At 45.0% G+C, this 27,145-nt stretch overlaps 1 protein-coding gene across 1 annotated transcript; it reads right to left on the bottom strand.

Moving 5' to 3' along the window:
- Positions 1-7,411: 7,411 nt before the first annotated feature.
- On the bottom strand, positions 7,412-27,135 carry MEIG1 (meiosis/spermiogenesis associated 1). The gene is made up of 3 exons (XM_040343426.1): positions 27,027-27,135; positions 11,858-12,038; positions 7,412-7,559 (listed from the first exon to the last, which is right to left on the bottom strand). The coding sequence occupies exons 2-3, from the start codon at positions 12,002-12,004 to the stop codon at positions 7,431-7,433; spliced, it is 276 nt and encodes a 91-aa protein (XP_040199360.1). The 5' UTR covers positions 12,005-12,038; positions 27,027-27,135; the 3' UTR covers positions 7,412-7,430.
- Positions 27,136-27,145: the final 10 nt, after the last annotated feature.

Below are 27,145 nucleotides of genomic sequence, written 5' to 3'. Positions count from 1 at the left end.
AGTGATCAGCGATTTTTAGCAGGACTGCGACATTGCGGTGGACAAATTGGACACTAAGTGACGCTTTTTGGGGACCAGTGACACTAATACCGTGATTAGTGCTAAAAAAAATGCACTGTCACTGTATAAATGACACTGGCAGGGAAGAGGTTAACCACTTCAATACCTCACATAGTCACATGACGTCCACAAAGGGGATCTCCCATCCCGGGTGGGCGTCATATGACGTCCTGGACTTTGTGCGGTGATATTTGAATGATGCCTGCAGCCAGAGGCATCATTCAGATATCATTGTGTTCCGGGGGCGATCCCGCGCACCATAAGAATGATCATAGCGGCTGTTCTGCCGCTTGATCGTTCTTATAGGCGGCGGGAGGGGACATCCCCCCTCTCCCGCTGCCATCCGGTGCTTCTCCGGGCTCTCCCGTGCCATCCGGTGCCTTGAGAAAAAATCGCCCAGCCCCGGATAGAAAGCATAGAGATGACTGGTGACCAGATCCACGTCTTCTGGGGTCCCTCAGCGGCTGTCTCTGGTTCTCCCCGCAAGAACTCCACACATTCATGTGAGAGCTCGCATTGTGCGCAGTCCTTGCGGGCGCGCTCCCACGGCTTCACTCGCGCAGCCCAGTGTGAACCTAGCCTCTCTGACAGAACACCGGACTACCTTGTTTACGGCGACAGACCGCCATTCTGCCCTGTCCAGTGAACAATCGGCAGCTATTGCAGCTGATTGGTTCCTGCTGTGTCCAATAACAGTGGGTGCGGGTCACTGGTGGCGCATGCATGCGCTTTAGCCCCCAAGTCGGAAACAATGTACAACGCAGCCGGGCCGCCCTGCCGCAGTAAATGTGTGGTGGGCGGTCCAGAAGCAGTTAAACGGTAGAGGCACTTATTTGTATTTGTTGTATATAGCTATACCTGCAAAAGGGGCCGGACTGAAGTCATCTAGCAGGACTTGGACCCCTTCCACACTGAGGAGTTTTTCAAATCACTTTTGCGTTAGAAAAAGCGCCTGAAAAGCTCACGAAAAAAACTGCTTCCCACTAAAATCAATGGATGCTTTCACACATTGAAATGAATGGGAAGCGCCTCAAAATGGTTCTTGCAGCAGTTTTGTGAGTCACGTGACCTTCAATAAAGAGCGCCTGAAAAGCACAGCAAAAGCACTCGCCGTTTTATAGGCAGTTTTCAAGCGCCTCAGTGTGAAAGGGGTCTTAGGGTAAATTGTCACCACTGTGCCATGCCATCAAACGCAGTTACTGTGCCATCAATTGTCACCACTGTGCCATGCCATCAAACGCAGTTACTGTGCCATCAATTGTCGCCACTGTGCCATGCCAAACGCAGCCACTGTGCCATCAATTGTTGCCACTGTGCCATCAATTGTCGCCACTGTGCCATGCCAAACGTAGCCACTGTGCCATGCCATTGACGCCACTGTGCCCATCAATTGTCGCCACTGTGCCATGCCATTGTCGCCACTGTGCCCATCAATTGTCGGCACTGTGCCATGCCAAACGCAGTCACTGTGCCATGTCATTGTTGGCACTGTGCCATGCCATTGTCGCCACTGTGCCATGCCAAACGCAGCCACTGTGCCCATTACCCAGGACACTGATAGGCAGCACTGATGGGCACTGATAGGTGATGAGGCTGCATGGAAAGGCACTGATAGGCAGCACTGTTAAGGTGATGAGGCTGCATGGAAGGACACTGATAGGCAGCACTGATGGGCACTGATAGGTGATGAGGTTGCACGGAAGGACACTGATAGGCAGCACTGATGGGCACTGATAGGTGATGAGGTTGCACGGAAGGACACTGATAGGCAGCACTGATTGGCAACACTGGTGGGCACTAATTGGCAGAACAGGTGGGACTGCCCTGATAATCAGGAGTCAGGACACCACCAGTGTCCTGATTATCAGTGCCGATGTCCCTTTAACATAAGCTGGTTATCTTCTTTCTTCTGATAAGAAGCTTGTGTTTACATCCTGTGATCAGCTGTCATTTGCTGACAGCTGATCACCTAGTAAAGGGCTTCTGTGATTGGCCCTTTACATCGATTTGTGATCAGCTGAGTTCGAAGGACTTGGCAATCACAGAGCATGCCACCTGTGATTTTAATACACATGCCACCAGAAAGGTAACTACTGGTATATATCCTTTATTTTTATAGCTTTCTTTACAAGTGTCTCAGTGGTGACAGCAGGGCTGCCATCAGGGGGGTACAGGCATTACACCTGTAAGGGGCCCAATAGTCCCCAGGGGCCCGTCTGGCCCCCTCCCATTTTTTTCAATTTTTTTTGCATTACACCTGTAAGGGGCCCGATGGTCGCCAGGGGCCCGACTGGCCCCCTCCCATTTTTTTTCAATTTTTTTTTGCATTACACCTGTAAGGGGCCTGATGGTCCCCAGGGCCCCTTACAAGCCCGGGCTGGCCCCCCTCCCGTTTTACTTTATTTTAAAAAAAAATTCATTACACCTGTAAGAGGCCCGATGGTCCCCAGGGGGGCCCTGCCTAAAGCTGTGTAAGGGGCCCCAAAATTTGTGATGGCTGCCCTGGGTCTATACACACTAAGGAATAGAGTCCACAATGCACAAGTCTCTCTTCTCTGTGCCCCTATCTGCTCCTAAATTCTGTACAGTAGTGGCTCAATACCTGAATGGAGCTATGCAGTGGTTTGATCATTCCTGACCCCATTGGGCTTGCTCCTTAGTAGTGAGGTTGGACACTCATGATTCTGTCCCTGTGCTGACAAGGCTTACATTAGGGTAAAGGTGAAGCAGTGGAAACTCAATTTACACCACAGCCATCTGGTGCCACATTTTCTCACACTGGCTCTCAGGTGGGTCAATGCACCGATCGCCAAATTTCAACTACCCTTCTGCCTTTCCTACCTGCCATACACTTCTATCTCCTCTGGTCAAAGCCAGGACTGGGTGGGACCGATGCAGCTCCATCTAGTGGGAAAGTTCAGAATGCAGAGTCCTGCTGCCTGTAATTACAATGATGTTAAAGCGGAGGTCCACACGTTTTTTTTTTTTTTTTTAAAAGCCAGCAGCTACAAATACTGCAGCTGCTGACTTTTAAAAAATGGACACTTACCTGTCCAGCGCGCCCGCGATGTCAGCAAACGAGGCTGAGCAATCGCTCGGTCCTCGGATGCTTCAGCCGCCACCCTCGGTGAGGGAATCAGGAAGTGAAGCCTTGCGGCTTCACTGCCCGGTTCCCTACTGCGCTGCGCGCCATCACTGGTCCCTGCTCTCTCCTGGGAATAGTGTTTCCCAGAAGACAGCGGGGGTGGGTAACGCGAAGGGGCGGACTCCGAACCCGGAAGTGGTGCAAATACCTTTTTTTTACAGGTATCTGCACCCCCCTTGAAAGGTGCTACATGTAACACCGGAGGGGGGGAGGGTCCCCACTTTTTGTGTGAACATCTGCTTTAATATGAATGATCTTAACCACTTCAGCCCCAGAAAGGTTTTACCCTACTTCCTGACCAGGCCACTTTTTGCGATGCGGCACTGCGTCGCTTTAACTGACAATTTCACGCTGTACCCAAACAAAATGTATGTCCTTTTTTTCCCACAAATAGAGCTTTGTTTTGGTGGTATTTGATCACCTCTGCGGTTTTTGAAAAAAACACAATATTTTTTACTTTCTGCTATAATTAAAATTTCCCAAAAAAAAACAAAAACAAAAAAAATTTCCTCATCAGTTTAGGCCGATATGTATTCTTCTACATATTTTTGGTAAAAAAAAAAAAACGCAATAAGCGTATATTGATTGGTTTGCACAAAAGTTATAGGCCCAGATTCACAGAGAGTTGGGTGCACATTACGCCGCCGTAACACAAACGCCATACGCCATGCCGACGCAGCGCAGAGAGGCAAGCATGGGATTCAGGAAGCCGCTGCGTCGGCGTGGCGTAGGTTTCAAAGGCACAGGCCGGCGTAGGTGGAAGTGGGCTTGACCCATGCAAATGAGGCGTGACCCCATGCAAATGATGGTTTGAGAGCCAGACAAGTACGTTTAACGAACTGCGCATGCGCCGTGACGTGGACGCATCCCCCTGCACATGCTCACAACCACGTCGGAACAACTGCCTAAGATACGCCGGATCACTGCGTACGCCATGAACGTAACCTACGCCCAGCCAGACACACGTCCAACGTAAAATACACCGGCTTGTGTTCCCTGGTGCAGACCTTTGCATGTCTGCTGCTGGGTTACACCTCCTTTATGGGGCTTAAGTTTACGCCGGACGTACAACTTACGCGCACCTCTCGTAGCCTGCGTCGGGCGCACGCAGGTTCGTGAATCGCTGTATTTCCCTCATTTGCATGTTTGAATGACTAATCAATGGGAGCGGCACCATGCTCCCAGCCTAAATGTGCGCCCACTCTACGCCGGCGTAAGCAAGATACGTCGGCGGGGTGTAGCCTGGTTTTAGGCGCATCTCTGTTTGTGGGTCTTGCGCACAGATACGATGGCGCACATTTGCACTTACGTTGGCGTAACTTGTTATACGTCGGCGTAAGTGCTTTGTGAATCTGGGCCATAGCGTCTACAAAATAAGGGATAGATTTATGGCATTTTTATTATTATTCTTTTTACTAGTAATGGTTCGATCTGTGATTTTACGGCAGACAGATTGGACACTTTTGTCACTTTATTCGGACCATTGACATTTATACAGCGATCAGAGCTAAAAATAGCCACTGATTACTTTATAAATGTCACTGACAGGGAAGGGGTTAACACTAGGGGCGATCAATGGGTTAAATGTGTTCCCTCAGTGTGTGTTCTAACTGTGGGGGGATGGGACTGACTGGGGGAGGAGACCGATCGCTGCTCCTAATTACTAGGAACAGACAATCACTCTACTCTACTCTTAACTAACACATAACATTGATAAGTCTATTTGTAGCTGAATACACTAGGTAACCAAGATATCACTTAGAATTGCAAATACTTTCTGTAGCCAGGCGCTTGGCAAGAGATGGAGAAGGATTTAGGATGGTCTACTGTAGTGCTCCCAATAGACGTCAGCTGAATAGGTTTACACTAAGCAGAGCGAGCTCAAGAGACTTGATGGTTGGCAGCATTGAATCACGGGAGATGAAGTTTGGAAAGAAACTTTACTATGCCAGTCTATGCATGATTGGACTGTAATTCCCAATGTGAGCTGGGTATAAAGAGAGAGCTGTATTTTTCACAGGCTGAATACCATGGTTGTTGGTGCTGTTGTTGCTGAGAACATAGGGACTGGCCATCTAACTAGCAGCATTATTTACTGAATGCAGACTTTACTGGGAATGTACCCATGTGAACCACCATAAAGATTGGGCCCCAATGCTAGCTGGCTGAAGAACCAGGGCTAAAGACTGCTCAATTCTGCCAGCAAAAGTCCGATGTGAGCTTTTGAATGGAAATTCCGACCGTGTGTATGCTTCATCGGACTTTTGCTGTCGGAATTTACACCAGCAAAAGATTGAGAGCTGGTTCTCAAATTTTCTGACGTAAAAAATTCCTATCGGAAAATCTGATCGTCTGTAGAAATTCCGACTGGCAAAATTCAGACGCATGCTCGGAGACAATTCAACGCATGCTCGGAAGCATTGAACTTCATTTTCTCGGCTCGTCATAGTGTTGTAAGTCACCGCATTCTTGACGGACAAAAGTACAGAGAACTTTTGTGTGACCGTGTGTATGCAAGCCAAGCTTGAGCGGAATTCTGTCTGAAAAGCCATCCAAGGTTTTTCCGACGGAAAATCCGATCATGTGTACGGGGCATAAGAGGTACATCTTTGGGGAGTTTTAAATGTCATCACTGCCATTCATATACAGTAGAGTTCAATGTAAAGTGAATATAGCCTACTTCTTACAGAGGAGTTATCACATTATTGATTATCATTGCTATTACTGTTATCAAATGCCATTACCTATTGCTGATTTTGTGGATTACCAGGTTTACGTTAATTTAGATGCATGGCACTCCATTCTATGCTGTTATAGCCGAGTGAATATTTTGTCTAGTGAACTTTGGCTGGCCTAATCCTTTACTTATTCATTTATGTGCATACTGCTATTTACTGCAACCTGTGACAATATATTGGGTTCATTTACCACTAACCAGTCTGATGTTTGTTTTTTTATACTGAACCTTAGTTGTGTGTAGTGTATCTATATTTCTGCCCCCAGTAGCAGTGCATTTGCTTAAAGTGGTTGTCCCTCTGTCCCTCATTCCTCCTCATTTGTCCCTCATTTTGGTCTGATCTATTATAGTTGTATATATAATGCACTATTTATCTTTCATAAAGTGTTTCCCAGTGCTAAACCTTTCATCTAATTTCTACACTGTTGCATTTGTAAAATTCCAAAGCCAATATAAAGAAATAGTAGTGGTAAAGCAAAAGCACCAGTGGGTTTAAAGGTAAAAAATGATTTTCCCTAAATAGCTTCCTTTACCCTACTTCAATCCTCTTTCACTTACCTCATCCTTCCATTTTGCTTTTAAATGTCCTTATTTCTTCTGAGAAATCCTCACTTCCTGTATTTCTGTCTGTAACTCCACACAGTAATGCAAGGCTTTCTCCCTGGTGTGGAGTGTCATGCTCGCCCCCTCCCTTGGACTACAGGAGAGTCAGGACACCCACTAACACACAGCTCCTTTCTCTATCTGCAACGTAGAGAGCGTCCTGCCTCTCCTGAAGTCCAAGGGACGGGGCGAGCACAACACTCCACACCAGGGAGAAAGCCTTGCATTACGGTAATTACAGACAGAAGAACAGGAAGTGAAGAAATAAGGACATTTAAAAGCAAAATTGAAGGATGAGGTAAGTGAAGGAGGACTGCACTAAGGTAAAGGAAGCAATGTAGGAAAAAAAATTGTACCTTTACAACCCCTTTTTTTGTCTAATTCCCCCTTCAGGGGGGCACGACAGGTGGGTGTGTCCTATGCCTACATACTTATGCTAATAGGTGTCCTTCGTTCCCATCTCAAAAAGTTGGAATGTGTGATAAAGCAGCTCCCACTGGGGTAGCGCTACATTTGTAAACCCTATAAAGCTGGATACTGTAAATATAGTAAACAATAGACCTAGGAATGTGGTCACATTATGTGGTGCCTGGGTGTTGTGTGTATGCATGAGTGCTGTGATTTGGGGTGTCCTAATTCTGTGAGTTCAGATATGGGGGGGGGGGGGGGGTTCAATTGAAGGAGAGAAAGGAGCAGAAAATAGCCAGGGAGAGGCGAGTGGAGTTATTTCTCTTGTGCTGATTTTTATGTTTGTCATTTTAGATTTACTTTTAAGCAGATTTTAGATTTTAGGCAATGTAGTATTTACCTTGCATACAGTAAAAAGTAAAGAAATTAAAACAATTTATTATTATTTATTTTTTTGGTAGACTTTCAGTTATTTATTTAGTAAGCATACACTTTCACTTTATGTACTTCTTTATCTTCACACTCTCTTTGTTTGTTATAATAATAAAATGTATTGTCTTTTCTTTGCAGTTTTTTCACAAATCCAGTGTCTGGCCATCGCTCTGCCTAGAATAAGAAAAAACATATATTTTTTTTAAATAATCACTTTGCCATATTGTAAGGAAGTACTATTTCTAACATAATTTATTTTAGTACATGATAGAACTTTATTCACATATACAAACTATATGTAAAATTTTCTCTAGAACTTACCGTATATACTCGAGTATAAACCAAGTTTTTCAGCCTTTTTTTTTTTGCTTAAAATCACCCCCTCAGCTTATACTCGAGTCAGTACCGTGCCCATTGCAGAATCTGTGTACCAGAGTCTGTGACATAGACGGCGGCTGTGCAGTTTTAAAAAATCACGCTCCTCCTTGCTGTTCCGCGATAGGCGGAACACTCGGTTTCCCAGAAAACACTGGGGTAGATTCAGGTAGGGGCGCGTGAAAAACTGCGTTGGCGTAACATAAGAAATTTACGTTACGCCTCCGCAAGTTTTACTGGCAAGTGCTTGATTCACAAAGCACTTGCCTGTAAAGTTGCGGAGGCGTAGCGTAAAAGGGGCCGGCGTAAGCGCGCGTAGTTTAAATGATCCCGTAGGGGGCGTGGATCATTTAAATTAGGCGCGTTCCCGCGTCGAACGTACCGCGCATGCGCCGTCCCTAAAATTTCCCGACGTGCATTGCGGCAAATGACGTCGCAAGGACGTCATTTGCTTCGACGTGAACGTAAATGGCGTCCAGCGCCATTCACGAACGACTTACGCAAACGACGTAAATTTTGAAAATCGCGACGCGGGAACGACATCCATACTTAACATTGGCTGCCCCTCCTAATAGCAGAAGCAGCCTTACGACGAAAACGATGTACGCAAACGACGTAAGAATCGAACGCCGGGCGCACGTACGTTTTTGAATCGGCGTAAGTATGCAATTTGCATACTGTAAGCTGACAACTACGGGAACGCCACCTAGCGGCCAGCGTAAGAATGCACCCTAAGATACGACGGCATAAGAGACTTATGCCAGTCGTATCTTAGGCTAAAGTCTGCGTATCTAGCTTTCTGAATACAGAAAGTAGATACGCCGGCGCAACTAAGCAATTACGCTGCGTATCTATGTATACGCAGGCGTAATTGCTACCTGAATCTACCCCACTGTGTTCAGCCTATCACGATCGCCCTCTCGTTTGTGATGGACAAGAGGGCGATCGTGATAGGCGGAACACTGAACACAGTGTTTTCTGGGAAACCAAGTGTTCTGCCTATCACGGAACAGCACAAGGAGGAGCGCGATTTTTTAAAACTGCACGGCCGCCGTCTATGTCACAGACTCGGGTACACAGATCGGATTCTGCAATGGGCACGGTGAGGTCAGGTGGCAATGGGCACAGTGAGGTAAGGCTGCAATGGGCACAGTGAGGTGAGGCTGCAATGGGCACAGTGAGGTCAGGCTGCAAATGGGCACAGTGAGGTCAGGCTGCAAATGGGCTTTGTTGACCCTTATTTCCCGCTTACAGTAGCTGCTGCATTCTCACCCTCGGCTTATACTCGAGTCAATAAGTTTTCCCAGTTTTTTGTGGTAAAATTAGGTGCCTTATACTCGGGTTAGCTTATACTCAAGTATATACGATACTCTCTGTATGAAGCTTGCCTTTTTCAAAGTCAACACATTTCTTCTGCATCTGACATTAGATAATAATTTTACATATGGTATCTACTCAGCAAGGTATGGGGGAGATTTACTAAAACTAGTGAACACAGAATCTGCTGCAGCAGTGCATAGTAACCAATCAGCTTCTAACTTCAGTTTGTTCAATTAAAGTGATTGTAAAGCCTTGATGTTTTTTTCTTAAAATAACAAACATGTTATACAGTACTTACCTGAAACCACTGCACAGAGCAGCCTCCATCCTCCTCTTCTGGGGTCCCCCGCCAGTTCTCCTGCACCCCTGCCAAGTGCCCCCATAGCAAGCTGATTGCTATGGGGGCACTCATACTCAAAAAAAAACACCAGCCGCCACTGTGAAGGATACCTTTTTTCTTACACTGATTATATTTTGTGTGGTGAAAATGTTTCAGTATTCTACTGCTTTGCTAAAATTAGCATGTACAGGACTTTACAATAACAAGTACTGTATGTAGGTTATACAGGTAATACATAATAATGCATTGCAGTGACCTATATACTACAATTGTCTTCATCTAGTGTCCTCATTTTCATTTCCTTTACACGTTACAATCCTAGAAAATATGTAATTAGATTGTATGAAGCAACTAAGAAAAGGAGATGGAACTGTATAAATGTATCTTTATGAGAAACGCTGAGTAAAGGAGTTGGAAAATGTTTTTGTGGCTTTCCTAGAATTTATTCATTTCCAAAATGTATACAGTAATAAAAACCTGCGTACTGTCACTGTATAACGGGAGTCATACAGTGTATGTTATCTTCAAACCATTCTCTCATACAATCAAAAATCCAATCATAGCTCAACAGATTTCCAAGAGACTTAAGCCCCTTTCACATGTACGGATCCCACGAGGATCCATACATGTCTCATCCGCTTGCTCAGCGGGGATTGCTCAGTTGATCCCCGCTGGGCCGCCAGATGACAGAGTGGCCCCTGCACAATGTGCAGGGACCGCCCTGTCAGAGAGGGGGGGGGGGGATTCCGGCGCTCGTAGTGATGTGATGCCTTTAAAACAATGGTAGTAGTGGCTCTGATGGCACTTCTAAGTTATTCTGTGTATCAAAGGCAAGAAGAGGCAGCCATCCTCAGAGGGTGTCCATAACCTCTAGGCCAGATTCAAGAAGCAATTGCACCTGTGTAGGTTACACAGCGCAATTGCTTACTTGCTCCGGCGTAGCGAATGCTCCTGATTCAGGAACATCGCTACGCCGACTGCAGCCTAAAATCTGCGTGGAATAAGGCTCTTATGCCACGCAGATTTTAGGCTGCATTCTTGCGTTGGCCGCTCCCATTGTGATCTGTGTATAGTATGCAAATTGCATACTAACACTGATTCACAACGTTGCGCGAGCCCTGCGTACGCAAATTACGTCGTTTGCGTACGTCGGGTTTCGCGTAAGGTTACACATCCTAATAGCAGGCGCAGCCAATGCTATAGGATACCCACGTTCCCGTGTCGCGATATTTAAAATCTACGTCGTTTGCGTAAGTGAATCGTGAATGGCGCTGGACGCCATTCACGTTCACTTTGAAGCACATGACGTCCTTGCGACGTCATTTGCCGCAATGCACGTCGGGAAAGTTTCCCGACGGAGCATGCGCTCTACGCTCGGCGCGGGAGCGTGCCTAATTTAAATGATTCCCGCCCCCGGCGGGATCATTTACATTGCGCGCGCTTACGCCGGGCAATTTTGCCGGCGCGCCCTCGCAATTTACGGAGCTACTGCTCCGTGAATCGAGGGCAGCGCAAAATATTTGCGGGGGCGCAGGGCAAAATCGTTGCCCTGTGCCTCCGCAAATAAAGCGCAAATGTACCTGAATCTGGGCCTCTGTCAGCAAAACAGTACAAGAAAAGAGGGGGGTGGAGGCGCCAACTGTGATATTCTTAATGTTTGTTAATAATGTAAGTATAGTATATATACTCACAGGTTCACTTTGCAATGAAGTCCATCGAGGATGGAAGCGGCAGTGACGTCACCCTGATGTTTTGAATATTGTGTCACAGGCTTCTCAGCGATGTCACATGACAGGAAGCTCCACGCTGTCCAGTCTGGAACGCGGAAGCGGCAGTGACGTCACACGGCAGGGCAAGCTTGTCTGATTGCCTGCCCTGCCGTGTGACGTCACTGCCGCTTCCGCGTTCCAGACTGGACAGCGTGGAGCTTCCTGTCATGTGACATCGCTGAGTAGCCTGTGACACGATATTCAAAACATCGGGGAAACACCACCAGAGCCTGCAGACCGGCATCTACAGACCTAAGGACACCTCCATCCTCGATGGACTTCATTGCAAAGTGAACCTGTGAGTATATATATATACTATACTTACATTATTAACAAACATTAAGAATATCACAGTTGGCGCCTCCACCCCCCTCTTTCCTTGTAGATCTCCGCTCTCCCCTATGGGGGGAAAATAGGATTTTCCTCCGTCTGCAGAATTGGAGCATAGCAGACACCGATGAGATGTTCATCCGCTGACACCCGCTATCTCATAGGGATACATGCATGTCCCCTTTTCAGGATGAAAAAATGGACATACGGTCCGCTGGTGTGAAAGGGCCCTTAGAAGTGTTCATTTTGTGAACAGTATAGAATTATTCAGAAATAAAGGAATAACCTTGTATGTGTGGCTAGCTTTATGCTGCTGCAACTGCATACAAAATACCTACCATATCTACTTGTTGTATGTGCTTGTATTCCAGTTCATCTCTATATCCAGCGGTTTGGAATCTGTACAAATTTTCAATCTCATCTGACCATTGCTTTGCCCGAGACATTGATTTTGGTTTAATGGAATCAGGATCCTCTCCAGACATGATTACTGCTTTGAGTCACACAAAATTGATGTACCTAGGAGACAAAGTATATCATTTGTTTAATGCACACCTTCAGTCATTTTTTTTCATCTTTCCATCCATTATTTCGAGCCGGTTCACACTGGGGCGGCACGACTTCGGGGGCGACTTGGCAAGGCGTCCTGAAGACGACTTCAGAGGCGACTTGCAAAATGACTTCTGTATAGAAGTCAATGCAAGTCGCCCCCGAAGTCGTACAAGAACCTTTTTCTAAGTCGGAGCGACTTGCGTCGCTCCTATTAGAACGGGACGCGACTTGTCAGGCGGCTGAGTCGCCTAACGAGTCGCCCCAGTGTGAACCGGCCCTTATTCTGCCCTTGTTGTTTTAACTTTGGATAGTAAAAACATTTTTTTTCTGCCAGTAAATACCTTATACGGCCCACTTCCTGTTTGAATCATGAGTCATAAAAGGGCTAATGAGAGCTGCAGAGCTGGAGGTGTGCCTCTGTGTAAATCCAGGAAGCGAATAGGCAGCAGCTTCAGCTGCGCACAGTTAAAATGGCTGCAGCCAGACTCAGTGGAGGGAGATTTCTGCAGGATATTTGGCAAATACAGAATCACAGTATATATAAAATATGCAAAGTGATTGGAGGGAAACTTCAGAATGGCAAAGATGTTTTTATTATAAATTATGTGAGCAGACTGCAGTTCCTCTTTAAGTGTAAGATATTCCAATGTACCCTTCTCTATGATATACATTTTATGTAGTCTTCATTACTACCGTCCCAGTGAAGTTTAACCACTTCCCGACCGCCGCATGTAGATATACGTCGGCAGAATGGCACGTACAGGCACATGGGCGTACCTGTACGTCCCTGCCTTTCCGCGGGTCGGGGGTCCGATCGGGACCCCCCCCGCTACATGCGGCGGTCGGATTCCCTCGGGGAGCGATCCAAGACGACGGCGCGGCTATTCGTTTATAGCCGTTCCGTCGCGATCGCTCCCCGGAGCTGAAGAACGGGGAGAGCCGTATGTAAACACGGCTTCCTCGTGCTTCACTGTGGCGGCTGCATCGATCGAGTGATCCCTTTTATAGGGAGACTCGATCGATGACGTCAGACCTACAGCCACACCCCCCTACAGTTGTAAACACACACGAGGTGAACACTAAATCCTACAGCGCCCCCTGTGTTTAACTCCCAAACTGCAACTGTCATTTTCACAATAAACAATGCAATTTAAATGCATTTTTTGCTGTGAAAATGACAATGGTCCCAAAAATGTGTCAAAATTGGCCGAAGTGTCCGCCATAATGTCTCAGTCACGAAAAAAATCGCTGATCGCCACCATTAGTAGTAAAAAAAAAATAATAATAAAAATGCAATAAAACTATCCCCTATTTTGTAAACGCTATAAATTTTGCGCAAACCGATCGATAAACGCTTATTGCGATTTTTTTTTACCAAAAATAGGTAGAAGAATACGTATCGGCCTAAACTGAGGAATTTTTTTTTTTTTATATATGTTTTTGGGGGATATTTATTATAGCAAAAAGTAAAAAATATTGCATTTTTTTCAAAATTGTCTCTCTATTTTTGTTTATAGCGCAAAAAATAAAAACCGCAGAGGTGATCAAATACCACCAAAAGAAAGCTCTATTTGTGGGGAAAAAAGGACGCCAATTTTGTTTGGGAGCCACGTCGCACGACCGCGTAATTGTCAGTTAAAACGACGCAGTGCTGAATCGCAAAAAGGGGCAAGGTCCTTTAGCTGCATTTTGGTCCGGGTCTTAAGTGGTTAAAGAAAATTTATATTTTTGTATCATTGGGTCAAAACGATTTTTTTTTCTCATCACTACATGAGTATCTATTGCATCATAAAAAATACCCTTTTCCTTTCTCCTTTTTCTTCAAATATCTTTGTACTTTGGAGTTTTGTCCGATGGACTTCTGTACACACGATTGGATAATCTGACATCACATATTTGTTGTTGGAAAATTTTAAAGCCGCGTACACATGACCGTTTTTTGGGTTGTAAAAAATGACGTTTTTTTTTTTAATGTCATTAAAAATTATCGTGTGTGGGCTCCAGAGCATTTTTCACGATGTGTTGCAGTTGTTATGGGAACTCTGCACATGCTCAGTTTTCAGTGAGTTTCTATGTTTAGCATTTCCTCCCTATATCACCCGAGTAGCCCATGTGTCTATAGCAGGGGTGTCCAAACTTTTTTCAAAGAAGGCCAGATTTGATGAAGTGAACATGCGTGAGGGCCGACTATTTTGCCTGACATCCTTTGAACCATTAAAATTCAGTCTAAGTGTGTTCATCCCAGCACTAATACACCGCCCAACAAGAATTCTCCTGCCTTTGTGGCTGTGTGTGGCGAATAGATGAGCTTGGGCGTGTTATTTGGATATACTGTATACATTTCTTTTGTGGCCCCAACAAATCCCAGAGTGCTGCTTAGGACTGAGGATGAGCTTGGGCGTGTTAATTGGATATACCGTGTTTATCGGCGGATAACACGCACGGGCTTACCATTGCCATGAATGCAGTCTTACCATTGCCATGAAGGCAGCCTTACTATTGTAACCAATGCAGCCTCACATGTGCCATAAATGCAGCCTCACATGTGCCATAAATGCAGCCTCACATGTGCCATAAATGCAGCCTCACATGTGCCATAAATGCAGCTTCACATGTGCCATGAATGCAGCCTTACCATTGTCATCGGTGCAACCTGATCAAAGCCCATCTGCAGCCTCGGAGGGCAGAGGGAGGGGGCGGGACGAGTGCCGACAGATTACAAACAGGAGAATCTCTTGTTTACTCTGTGGCCTCTTTAATACAAAGTCCCGCCTCCTATGATAGACAGAACAGCCATCCAATGGCATCCCAGGAGACGGGACTTCCAATACAGACGCTGCTGACTAAACAGGAGATTCTCTTAATGTAATCTGACGGCGCTCGTCCTGCCCCCTCCCTGTCCCCTCCAGGGCAGCACCGATAAATACGGTATATATCTTTTGTGGCCCTGGGGGCCACAAACAATATATATCCAAATCCCCAGGGGGGCCATATTAAATCAACAGGGGGGCCGCATTTGGCCGCGGGCCGGACTTTGGACATGCCTGGTCTATAGAGTCACACATGTAGGTGTATACACAGTTGTTAATGGCAGCCCACTCCCTCCCTCTTCCTCCATGCCCACTAACCAGCACAACATAATGGGGACAGGATTTCACAGTTTAATGGTGGCTTTGCCTCCCTCTTATTCTAAGACACAGACTGCAGGGGTGTGACACAGCCTGTAACTGGCAGAAATCAGCCCACACCATGTTATTTCCACTAAATAATAGATTTGATTTCAAATATACACAATATTACCAAAAGTATTGGGACATCTGCCTTTACACGCATGTGAATTTTAATGGCATCCCAGTCTTAGTCCGTAGGGTCTAATACTGAGTTGGCCCAACTATGCAGCTCTAATCTTCAACTCTTCTGGGAAGGCTGTCCACAAGGTTTAGGAGTGTGTCTATGGGAATGTTTGACTATTCTTCCAGAATTGTGAGTTCAGGCACTGATGTTGGAAGGAAAGGTATGGCTCACAGTCTCCACTCTAATTCATCCCAAAGGTGTTTGACCTCATATAAAAGTGTGTATGGGGCTAAGACTGGGATGTCATTAAAGTCATTAAAGTTCATAGGCGTGTAAAGGCAAGCGTCCCAATACTTTTAGTAATATAGGGCTAGATTCAGCATTGATTTACGCCGGCGATAGAGATAGAGAATCTTTGCTTTAAACGTTAAAGATTCGTTTTCGGGAATTGAAGAGGAAGTAAGGAAGATGTGACTGCCAGGGAGAGAGCAGAGGAACATGAATGTGCAATGATTAGAAGATAGATATATGTGTTGTTAGAGTTTTAGTGGATTATCCGGATCCTATGAGAGATGGAGTAGGAAGGATGATATAGGGTAGCGTTGATGAGCGTTTTTTTTTTTTTTTTATGGATATAAATAAAAAGTAATAAGGCGATTTGGCTTAAATATAAAGTGGATATATACGTTTAGAAGATTGACTACAGATGGTGATTGTAGTAAACTCAGAGCCGGGTGGCTCAGTTTTGGGTGCGCGCCCGATTGGGCCTAGAAGGGAGGGAGGGATTAGAAGGGGTTAGGAAGGGGCGTATAGGTATGTTTGGGAGGGGTGCTCTCCCCCCACCTTTTATTTTATTTTTATTTTTTCCTTTTTTTTTATTTTTTTTTTTTGTTGTTGTTGTCAGTATTGTCTGAAAAATGGAAGAGGTGAAGATTACCTCCTTGAATGTTAAGGTTTTAATGTCCCAGAGAAAAGGAAAATGTTGTTGAACGATTTGAGGCGATCCGGGACAGATGTAGCCTATGTTCAGGAAACACACTTTAAGGCAGGTAGACTCCCTCTTCTTCAAAATAGATTTTTCCCTTGTGTGTATCATGCTCCAAATCAACAGGCTAAATCTAAGGGGGTCTCAATATTAATATCTAATCGAGTGCCATGGTGCTTAGTGGACAAACGGGTAGACCCTAATGGGAGATTTATTTTCCTTAAAGGAAGCATTGGAAACATTAAGGTAACATTAGCAACAATCTATGTACCAAATAAACAGCAGGACCAGTTTGTTAAAAAAATTCTTTCAGAATTAAGGGATTTTATAGAGGGGAGATTGATTCTGGGAGGGGACTTCAACATCCCCCTAGATCCTAGAATCGACACCTCCTCAGGAACTTCAGCTGTCCCCTGTCGGGTCCGAAGAAGTATACTACAAAAAATGCATGAAATGCAAGTGGTAGATGGCTGGAGGACTTTACATACAGAAGAACGAGATTATACTTTTTTTTCCAACCCACATCAAGTGTACTCGCGTATTGACATGTTTTTGATTCCACACTATTTAATTTCAGACGTTACAGAAATCATAATCGGAAATATAACATGGTCGGACCATGCTCCGGTTTCGTTGTGTCTCTCCCTGTCTACCCTGGCCACTCAACGTAAGGGATGCTGGCGATTGAATGAAAGCCTTCTTCAAAATCCTGAAGTAAGGGACGATGTATCTAAAGAAATGATAGCATATTTTCAGATAAACGACATTCCTGAGAGTGACCCAGGTATGATTTGGGAGGCACACAAGGCCGTGATCAGAGGAATTTTAATCAAACATGGAGCAATTTTGAAAAAGAAAAGGGAAAAACAGACCAAAGAATTATTAGATGAGATCCAGACCTTAGAAACACAGCATAAAAAGATACAGACAGCATCAGTAGGTAGGGAGCTGGGACATCTGAGAAGACAACTGTCGGAGATCTTACGGTTTAAAGCAAAAGCCCTAATCCAACGAGGGAAACAAATAGATTATGAAATAGGAGATAAATGTGGCAGATTGTTAGCAGGGAAAATTAAAGAAAAGAATAGGTCAACTTATATATCACAAATAAAAGATAAAGAGGGACATTTAAAACAGATACCTAAAGATATTGCCCAGACATTCGGGAAGTATTATGCTACTTTGTATAACTTGCCTCACGCTACTTCCCCTCAGTCCAGGATAGCAGAATATCTAACCTCGACAGGTATGACGAGATTACCCTCACCAGCCCGTTATAGTCTGGACACTCCTATTACGGTAAAAGAAGTGACTGAAGTATTAAAATCATTCAAATCTGGAAAATCTCCTGGTCCGGATGGCTTTACTATAAGTTACTACAGAGAATTTTCTGAGTTGCTAAGTAAACAAATGACAAAAGTCTTTAATGCGGTGGGTCTGACTTCCACATTCCCTATGGATACCCTGAGAGCACATATTACGTTAATTCCAAAAGAGGGGAAGGACCCGGCGGATTGTGGAGGTTACAGACCCATCTCGTTACTGAACACAGATTTAAAAATATTTACGAAAATATTAGCAACCAGAATACAATCATGGATCCCCCAAATAATAGATTTAGACCAAGTAGGGTTCGTCCCCACGAGAGAAGGTAGAGATAATACAACAAAAGTTCTTAATTTGATTAATCAGGTAAATGATAAAAAAATACCGTGTGTATTTTTAAATACAGACGCGGAGAAGGCGTTTGATAGGGTAGACTGGCGGTTCTTATTTGAGGTGCTGAAACAAATAGGAATGGGAGAACAAATGATTGGCTGGATTAAAAGTGTTTATACAAACCCTCAAGCGGTTGTAAAGGCAAATGGGGTCCTTTCTGAACCCTTCAGCATCTCGAATGGTACTCGCCAGGGCTGCCCCCTCTCACCCCTTCTCTTCGTTCTCTCTTTGGAACCATTGCTGAACAGAATTCGCCTGAATCCGGATATACGGGGTATTAGGGTTGGGGAAGGAATCCACAAGGTTTCTGCTTATGCGGATGATATGCTTTTTTCAGTAACCGAGCCTCATATTTCTCTCCCTACTTTGCTGAGTGAGATTGAGACATATGGCACTCTCTCTAATTTAAAAATAAATCAGACTAAATCAGAGGCCATGAGCATGTCACTATCCCCTCTTTCCCGGGATTCCATTCGGGCGAATTTTTGTTTTAAATGGAGTCCAATGCTTAGATACTTGGGCACAAATATTCCATCAAAAGAAAAGGACATTTTTAAAATGAATTTTTTACCAATGTATAATCTATTACGAGCCCTACTTGACAAATGGCGACTTGGTTCCCATTCTTGGTTTGGCCGCATTAGTATAATCAAAATGTCCGTTCTTCCGAAAATGTTGTATTTACTTCAGGCGCTACCAATTAAGATTCCAGTGACTTTTTTGCGTCAGATACGTAGTTTATTTATGAATTTTATCTGGGCCGGGAAACGTCCTAGGATTAAAAGAGATCTGTTGACTATGCCTAAGAATCTTGGTGGAATGGGGGTCCCAGATATATTTAAGTATTATTATGCAGTACATCTATCTAGATTAGTGGACTGGTGTAAACATGTTAGATCTAAGAGGTGGGTTGACATAGAACAACAGCTGAGTACAGTTCCTTTAGGTAGAGCACCATGGTGCTATACAGTATTACCGGCTCCTCTTAAAAATCACCCTATAATTGGCATAAAAATTACTGCACGTATATGCCAAAACGGGAACTTTTCTACAGTGCGATCACCTTTGTTTGGGGAACCCAAGTTTTAGTCCGGGTAATGAAAGAGGATGTTTCCGGTTATTAATAGAGAAAGGAGTATATCAGGCCTCACATTTTATTATATCAGAAAACTGGCCATCGATTAAAACATTAATACAAATAGGAGGTCCTTTTGAAGTCAATATCTGGCAGGCGTTGCAATTAAGTAATTTTTTTAGATCATTAGGCCCGGGAAGTAATTTTCATCGTCAGTTAACAATCTTTGAGTCGTACTGTAATGATTTAGAACCACTAGCCCGAGAGATCTCTAAAATGTATGGACTATTAAATAAATTTAGGGAGGATCAGGAGATACCAGGCCTTAACAAATGGGAGAAGGACCTAGATAGGACCTTCTCTGCATTACAACGTAAACAGATTATCTTTTTGACTCTAAACTCTTCAATCTGTACACGAATTCAAGAATTAAACTATAAAATCTTGATGCAGTGGTACCATACTCCAGTACGACTCAAAAAATTCTGCAATGAAAATTCTGACAGATGTTGGAGATGTGGAGAAGAAAGCGGGACATTGATTCATATATTTTGGTTTTGTAAAAAAATAAGAGTTTATTGGTTGTCAATTATGAAAATCTTGCAAAAAATTTCTGAGTTAAAAATACCCAATGATCCCGCTTTTTTCCTACTTCACCTATCTGAGATCCCAGTTCAGACTTATCGGAACTCAGTACTGTGCCATTTGGTGAATGCAGCTAAAGCAGGTATACCCTTACGGTGGAGGGATACTACGTCACCAACAGTTTTAGAGTGGATAAATAGTTAGAGATATAGAAGCTATGGAAGACCTAGTTCTCTCAGCTAAGGGTAAAAATAAACTATACAAAGAAACGTGGAAGAGCTGGAATTTGTTTAAAAATTCAGATGAGGGGAAAAGATTAATGACTGAACCTGATAAATGAAGAATCGGATACGCGCAGGGAATTATAATGTAAAATATAATATGAAGGATAAACCGACTTTCCTGTTATAAATTGTGGTTTAAGGGAGGGAGAGGATGGGGTTCCCCTTCTCTCTCCCCCTCTTATCTTTTTTTCTTTTTTTTCTCTTTTTTTTTTTTTTTTCTCGTCTTTTGAGGGGGGGGGGGAGCTGGGAAAGGGCAGATGCATCACTTGTCTCTCTGTGAGAGAGAGTGATGACTAAGAAAAGGGTTAGAGTGGGAAGATTTAGTGAGGGAGTTTATGGGAGGGTCCAGAGCGAATATGTATGTATTTTTTTTGTCAAGAGGATTGTATTCATGTTTGTTTTGGGCAGAGTATTTGCCCTGTGCCTTTCCATATGCTGTTTTATGTAAAGAAAAGAAAAAAACGAATAAACATATAAAGTACAAAAGATTTACGCCGGCTATAGATACCCTGCGTAAATTCAAAGCTGCGCCGGCGTATCTTCTTTCTGTATTCAGAAAGCAAGATACGCCGACATTAGCCTAAGATACGACTGGCGTAAGTCTCTTACACCGTCGTATCTTAGGGTGCATATTTACGCTGGCCGCTAGGTGGCGCTTCCATCGTTTTCGGCGTAGAATATGCAAATAACCTAGATACGCCGATTCACCAATTTACGTACGCCCGGCGCTATTTTTTTACGTCGTTTATGTTTTTTCGGCGTAAGGTTGCTCCTGCTATTATGAGGCGTACGCAATGTTAAGTATGGACGTCGTTCCCGTGTCAAATTTTGAATTTTTTACGTCGTTTGCGTAAGTCATTCGCGAATAGGGCTGGACGTAATTTACGTTCACGTCGAAACCAATGACGTCCTTGCGGCGTACTTTGGAGCAATGCACACTGGGAAATTCCACGGACGGCGCATGCGCCGTTCGGGAAAAACGTCAATCACGTCGGGTCACCACTATTTACATAAAACACGCCCCCCTCATACTCGTTTGAATTAGGCGCGCTTACGCCGTCCCCATTTACGCTGCGCCGCGGCAACTTACGGAGCAAGTGCTTTGTGAATACTGCACTTGCCCGTGTAAGTTGCGGCGGAGTAGCGTAAATAACATACGCTACGCCCGCACAAACTTACGGCGGGCTACTTGAATCTAGCCCTAAGTGTATATTTTATGCCACTTTAAAACAGTTTATTGATATTATTTATTTATTTGTACTCTGTATTCCAAAGGCTGTTATTTTTTTTACATTTTGAACATGTGACCAGCAGCAGAGGACTGGAATCTCCTCCTGCTTATGTTTCCCTGCAGAAAGGCTGGGAGAGAGCTGGGTCATCTGACTGTTGTATATTGATTATATCAATATATTGATAAGAAAATTTCCAAGGAGACGGTGGTGCTGAGCTGGGGACGGCAGTGTAGTAGTATTTGCAGGGCAGTGGGGATGGGAGAAAAGGGGCATTTCTACAGATACGACACTGCTGTTCAACAGACGCTTCTCTAGGTTCGGTGTGCAGCTGAGATCATGACACATGGTGGAGGGCACTTTAGCAGCTGTACATGGCAACCAATCTAATTCTAACTTTCATTTTCCAAACTTAAAGATGAATTCCAGGCATGGTAAATGTTGTATATGGTTACAATGGTCCAGCTTGGATTAGTATAGCTATGTATATACCTGTAAGGTAAACCAGATTCCCAGCACCAGGAAACCAGTGTGGGCTTATGCTCATATTTGTGCGCATTGCTCACATGCCAATACTTTTAGGCAAGGAGGCAATAGATGTATTATTCCAGTTCATCGTGTGCATACAAATTAGCGTGCATACTTGGCGCTCAGTTGCCAATTTAAAGGGGTTGTAAAGGTACAATTTTTTTTTTCCTAAATAGCTTCCTTTACCTTAGTGCAGTCCTCCTTCACTTACCTCATCCTTCCATTTTGCTTTTAAATGTCCTTATTTCTTTTTGGACTACAGGAGAGTCAGGACGCCCACTAACACACAGCTCCTTTCTCTATCTGCAACGTAGAGTGTCCTGACTCTCCTGTAGTCCAAGGGAGGGGGCGAGCATGACACTCCACACCAGGGAGAAAGCCTTGCATCACTGTGTGGAGTTACAGACAGAAAAACAGGAAGTGAGGATTTCTCAGAAGAAATAAGGACATTTAAAAGCAAAATGGAAGGAAGAGGTAAGTGAAGGAGGACTGCACTAAGTTAAAGGAAACTATTTAGGGGAAAAAAATTACCTTTACAACCCCTTTAAACTGGCCTGTCACCTTGAGCAGTTGTTGATTGGTCTTTAGCTTGTACCTGTATTCCTGTGACCCGATCCATTGAACCTGCTTACCTGTGTATGATCCGGCTTTCTCCTGGACTCTGACTTTGCTCCTGCATTAACCTTGTTCATCTGATTTCTCTGACCTCGGCCTGTTTACTGGACTCGTCTTTGCCTCCTCATTCTGTACTGCGCTGCCGGCTGTTACCGACCTTGGCCTGTTTCCTGGACTTGCACTGCCTGCTGACTCTGTCCCTTGTTACCCGGCTGCCGCTGGTCGCTGCCTGCATACCGGCACTGCTACCATCTCATACTCTGGTGCCAAGCTGCTTCAGTATCCTGTTCTTAAGACTGCGACCCCCACATTCATTCACCTAAGAGCGGACACTACTGGAGTGCCCTGGGACTGGTAAGAGACTAACATTGCACAAGTTAAAGTGGCTCTTCATTCAGTTCTGCAAATATTAAGTCAGCTCCTGCCCATGCGCAGGAATTACATCATCCCCTGATGGCTAATGAAGAGGCCTGAAGGCCAGAACTCAGAAGAAGATGCCAGCACAGGAGCAGGACCACTGGTAAGTATTAAAGCAGTATTAAACTCAAACATTTATTATATTGCAGCTGACTAGTTCTTAGATGTGATGACTGCATTTGTTTTCTTTTTTATCCCAAAAGGGAAAAAACTGTTTCATGTCACTGCTTATAAAGTGTGCGCTGGAGTTTGGCTTAAATTTGTTAGTTAATCTAAACCTGCCAATACATTTAACTGACAATGCAGCTGCCTGCCGTGCCCCCTGTGCACCTTCATTCAGACTGGGGGCACTCTAATATAAGAGGTGTGTTATTGGCCAGATCACCAGGTGAAAACAGAGGGAAAAAGGCCTAAAAAAGAAAACTGATGCAGCCCCATCGCTAATGATTGATAAACTGCTATATACTGTATTACATTTTTGCTTTTGTATTTAACACCTCTTTAAAGCAGAGTTCCACCTATTTTTACAATCTACTTGCATCCACGTGCCCATCCGCATTGCATATGATACCAAGCATTTGTACGGGTACTTGTACTCATGCAAATGCTCCAATGCTTGATCCAATACCTTGGCAGCTTTTAGCTGCTTCTCTGAAATGTATACAGGGAGATCGGTCCTTGTAACTTCCCCCACCAATCATCCCTGACTGTCCCCTGTGTCCTTCTCTGTTTCCTCCTCTGTGCTCCTCCGGTCCCCCTCTCTGTGCTCTTCCAGACCTCCTCCAGTCCCCCTCTGCATCCTCTGTGCTCCTCCAGCCCCCCTCCATGTCCTCTGTGCTCCTCCAGTCCTCCTCCATGTCCTCCATGCTCCTCCAGTCCTCCTCCATGTCCTCCAGTCCCCCTCTGCATCCTCTGTGCTCCTCCAGCCCCCCTCCATGTCCTCTGTGCTCCTCCAGTCCCTCTTCATGTCCTCCATGCTCCTCCAGTCCCCCTCCATGCTCCTCCAGTCCCCCTCCATGTCCTCCATGCTCCTCCAGTCCCACTCCATGTCCTCTGTGCTCCTCCAGTCCCCCTCCATGTCCTCCGTGCTCCTCCAGTCCTCCTCCATGTCCTTTAGCTCCTCCAGTCCTCTTCCATGTCCTCCGTGCTCCTCCAGTCCCCCTCTGCATCCTCTGTGCTCCTTCAGTCCTCCTCCATGTCCTCCAGGCTCCTCCAGTCCCTCTTCATGTCCTCCATGCTCCTCCAGTCCCCCTCCATGTCCTCCATGCTCCTCCAGTCCCACTCCATGTCCTCCGTGCCGTGCTCCTCTAGTCCCCCTCCATGTCCTCCGTGCTCCTCCAGTCCCCCTCCATGTCCTCCGTGCCGTGCTCCTCTAGTCCCCCTCCATGTCCTCCGTGCTCCTCCAGTCCCTCTCCATGTCCTTTAGCTCCTCCAGTCCTCTTCCATGTCCTCCGTGCTCCTCCAGTCCCCCTCTGCATCCTCTGTGCTCCTTCAGTCCTCCTCCATGTCCTCCAGTCCCCCTCTGCATCCTCTGTGCTCCTCCAGCCCCCCTCCATGTCCTCTGTGCTCCTCCAGTCCCTCTTCATGTCCTCCATGCTCCTCCAGTCCCCCTCCATGTCCTCCATGCTCCTCCAGTCCCACTCCATGTCCTCCGTGCTCCTCCAGTCCCCCTCCATGTCCTCCGTGCCGTGCTCCTCTAGTCCCCCTCCATGTCCTCCGTGCTCCTCCAGTCCCCCTCCATGTCCTCCATGCTCCTCCAGCCCCCCTCCATGTCCTCTGTGTTTCTCCAGTCCCCCTCTGCATCCTCTGTGCTCCTCCAGTACCCCTCCATATCCTCCTCCAGTCCCCCCCTGTCCCAGATCTTTCAGGATGGAGAGCGGAGGATGATCACTGCCTCTGTCTATTCATAACAGAGCATCATAAGCTGTGTTTATGATGCTTCAGTTTATGAATGAACAGGAGCCGTTGTCTCCTGTTCATTTATTTTCAGTGTAGCTGAGGCTGCAGAGAAAGGGACTGGGGAATCTCTGTCCTCAGTCCCTTTCTCTGTCTCAAAAAGGAGATGTCAGGGGTCACATCTCACAACCCCCCCCCCCCCCCAACAGGGCTGATAAAAAATAAATCTAAATTTCAAAAGGTAAAATTGTAAAAAAAAACAAAAACACTGACACAGTTCACTCCCCTTCCACAAAAAAAGCATTGTAAAAAATAAAATAAAAAAATACTGACACAGTCCACTATCACATGACATTGAAAAAAGTATCGGTATAAGAGAGTACTTCAGATGCCCACAACCTCTATGGACCCTGCCTGCTTCCGAAATCAGGTTGGCCTTGTTTTAAAGCAAGTGTAAACTAGCCGTAAATGTGTGTTGAAGCCGAAGTAGGTGTAAAAGAGCCCCTACAGCCAAGCTGCTTCTGTTTGATCTGCAATTGCCATGGTGATCAGTTATGACACCAGACATTTGATGGTTTTACAGTTTAGTTAAGGGCGCAAGCAAATGTGACAGTTAGCAATCCCGGCATTCCAGGCATGCAACTTTTTTCGAAACCATTAAATCAATGGGTTTAGTCCCACTTTATGATTTACAGCTGTTCAGGGGCTCTGGGCTTCAGCAAAATGGCAGCCTCCAACAAGAAGAAACAGGAGCAATGCTGGAGTTCCCGGCAAAAGAACATTTATTTTTTATCAAGTTGTTATCTGTAAAGTTGCTTCTGTTTGAACTGCAAATGTCATGATGCTGCACATGTGATCAGTTATGACATCAGATATTTGATGGTTTGACAGTTTGGTTGAGGACAGTTTGAATTTCCAGCATTCCAGGAATGTAACTGTTTGTTTTTTTAAAACCAGTAAAGTGGAAGTAAACCCTCCTATCGTTTTCATCCAAGGAAGCTGCCATCTTGGCCTCTGTTTAATCTTCAACTGTCATGATCCTGCACATGTGATCAGTTATGACACCACTCATTGGATGGTTTGACAGTTTGATTGTTTGGCCGAGAATGTAATGGTTTTCTGAAACTGTTAAATCCCCGGGTTTACTTCCACTTTAAATCGATGGGTGTAGTTCTGCTTTATGATTTACTGCTGTTCAGGGGCTCTGGGCTTCAGCAACATGGCCACCCCCAGCAAGAAGAAACAGGAGCAATGCTCGAGACAATTTACAGCACACACTAATTTTGGTGGCATAAATATTATTGTGGAATGTATCTTCCTTGCTAACCACTTTACATCCGGCCAATTGACAAAAGACGGCCACAAGGTGGCTCTCAATTGCCGGGAGGACTTCTATGGACGTCCCCCTCCGCATCATTGAAGTGCCGATGTGCGTGCCTGGCGGCCGCGATGTCCGCCAGGTGCCCGCAATCGGCGGATACACAGACAAGGATGTGGATCTGTGTGTGTAAACACACAGATCCACATCCTGTCAGGGAGAGAGGAGACCGATGCTGTGTCCCTTGTACATAGGGACACAGATCGGTCACCTCCCCCAGTCAGTCCCCTTCCCCTACAGTTAGAAACACTATGCAGGGTACACATTTAACCCCTTCCTCGCCCCCTAGTGTTAACCCCTTCCCTGACAGTCACATTTGCACAGTAATCAGTGCATATTTATAGCACTGGTCGCTGTATAAATGTGAATGGTCCCAAAAATGTGTCAAAAGTGTCCGCCGTAATGTCGCAGTCCCAATAAAAATTGCAGATCGCCGCCATTACTAGTAAAAAAAATGTATAAAAAAAAAATCATAATTCTGTCCCCTATTTTGAAGGTGCTATAACTTTTGCGCAAACCAGTCGCTTATTGCGATTTTCTTTTTAACAAAAATACGTAGAAGAATACGTATCGGCCTAAACTGAAAAAAAATCGTTTTTTTTTTTTTTTTTTTAAATTGGGATATTTATTATAGCAGAAAGTAAAAAATATATAATTTTTTTTTCAAAATTGACGTTCTTTTTTTGTTTGGGAGCCACGTCTCTGGGAGTACAGGGCACACACACCAAGTAGGAGACGGCGTCTCCGCACTCACATCTCTATGGAAACCAGATCACTGACTTTCCAGGCAACATAATGGAAAATTGTATGAAATACTTATTTTATATAGAATAACACTATCTGCCACTAACTTCATTATTTTACACCAAGCCCTCTCTGTTATAAATGTGTCCTCAGCCCCCTGTACAGAGACTATCCATTCCCTACATTCCCTCCCAGGCTTTCCTCACCTGATCTCCCAAGACCCGCACCGACAAACACCCGATCAGTCACCGTTAGAGCCCAGCCTGGTATCCTGGCAACCAATGACGCGCCGCACCTTCAGGGGGAGGAGAGAAGACAAAGACAT

The sequence above is a fragment of the Rana temporaria genome, chromosome 3 (genome assembly GCF_905171775.1).
Source record: "Rana temporaria chromosome 3, aRanTem1.1, whole genome shotgun sequence".
Classification (NCBI taxonomy): domain Eukaryota; kingdom Metazoa; phylum Chordata; class Amphibia; order Anura; family Ranidae; genus Rana; species Rana temporaria.
The sequence above is the reverse complement of the archived record's forward strand: the minus strand, read 5'-3'. Positions and strand labels throughout refer to the sequence as shown.

Excerpts from the sequence above, each read along its gene's own strand:
- MEIG1 (XM_040343426.1), bottom strand. The coding sequence starts at position 12,004 with ATGTCTGGAGAGGATCCTGATTCCATTAAACCAAAATCAATGTCTCGG. Across the intron at positions 7,560-11,857 it reads ACATACAACAAGTAGATATG|GCAGAGCGATGGCCAGACAC; the intron begins GTAGGTATTTTG and ends TTCTTATTCTAG.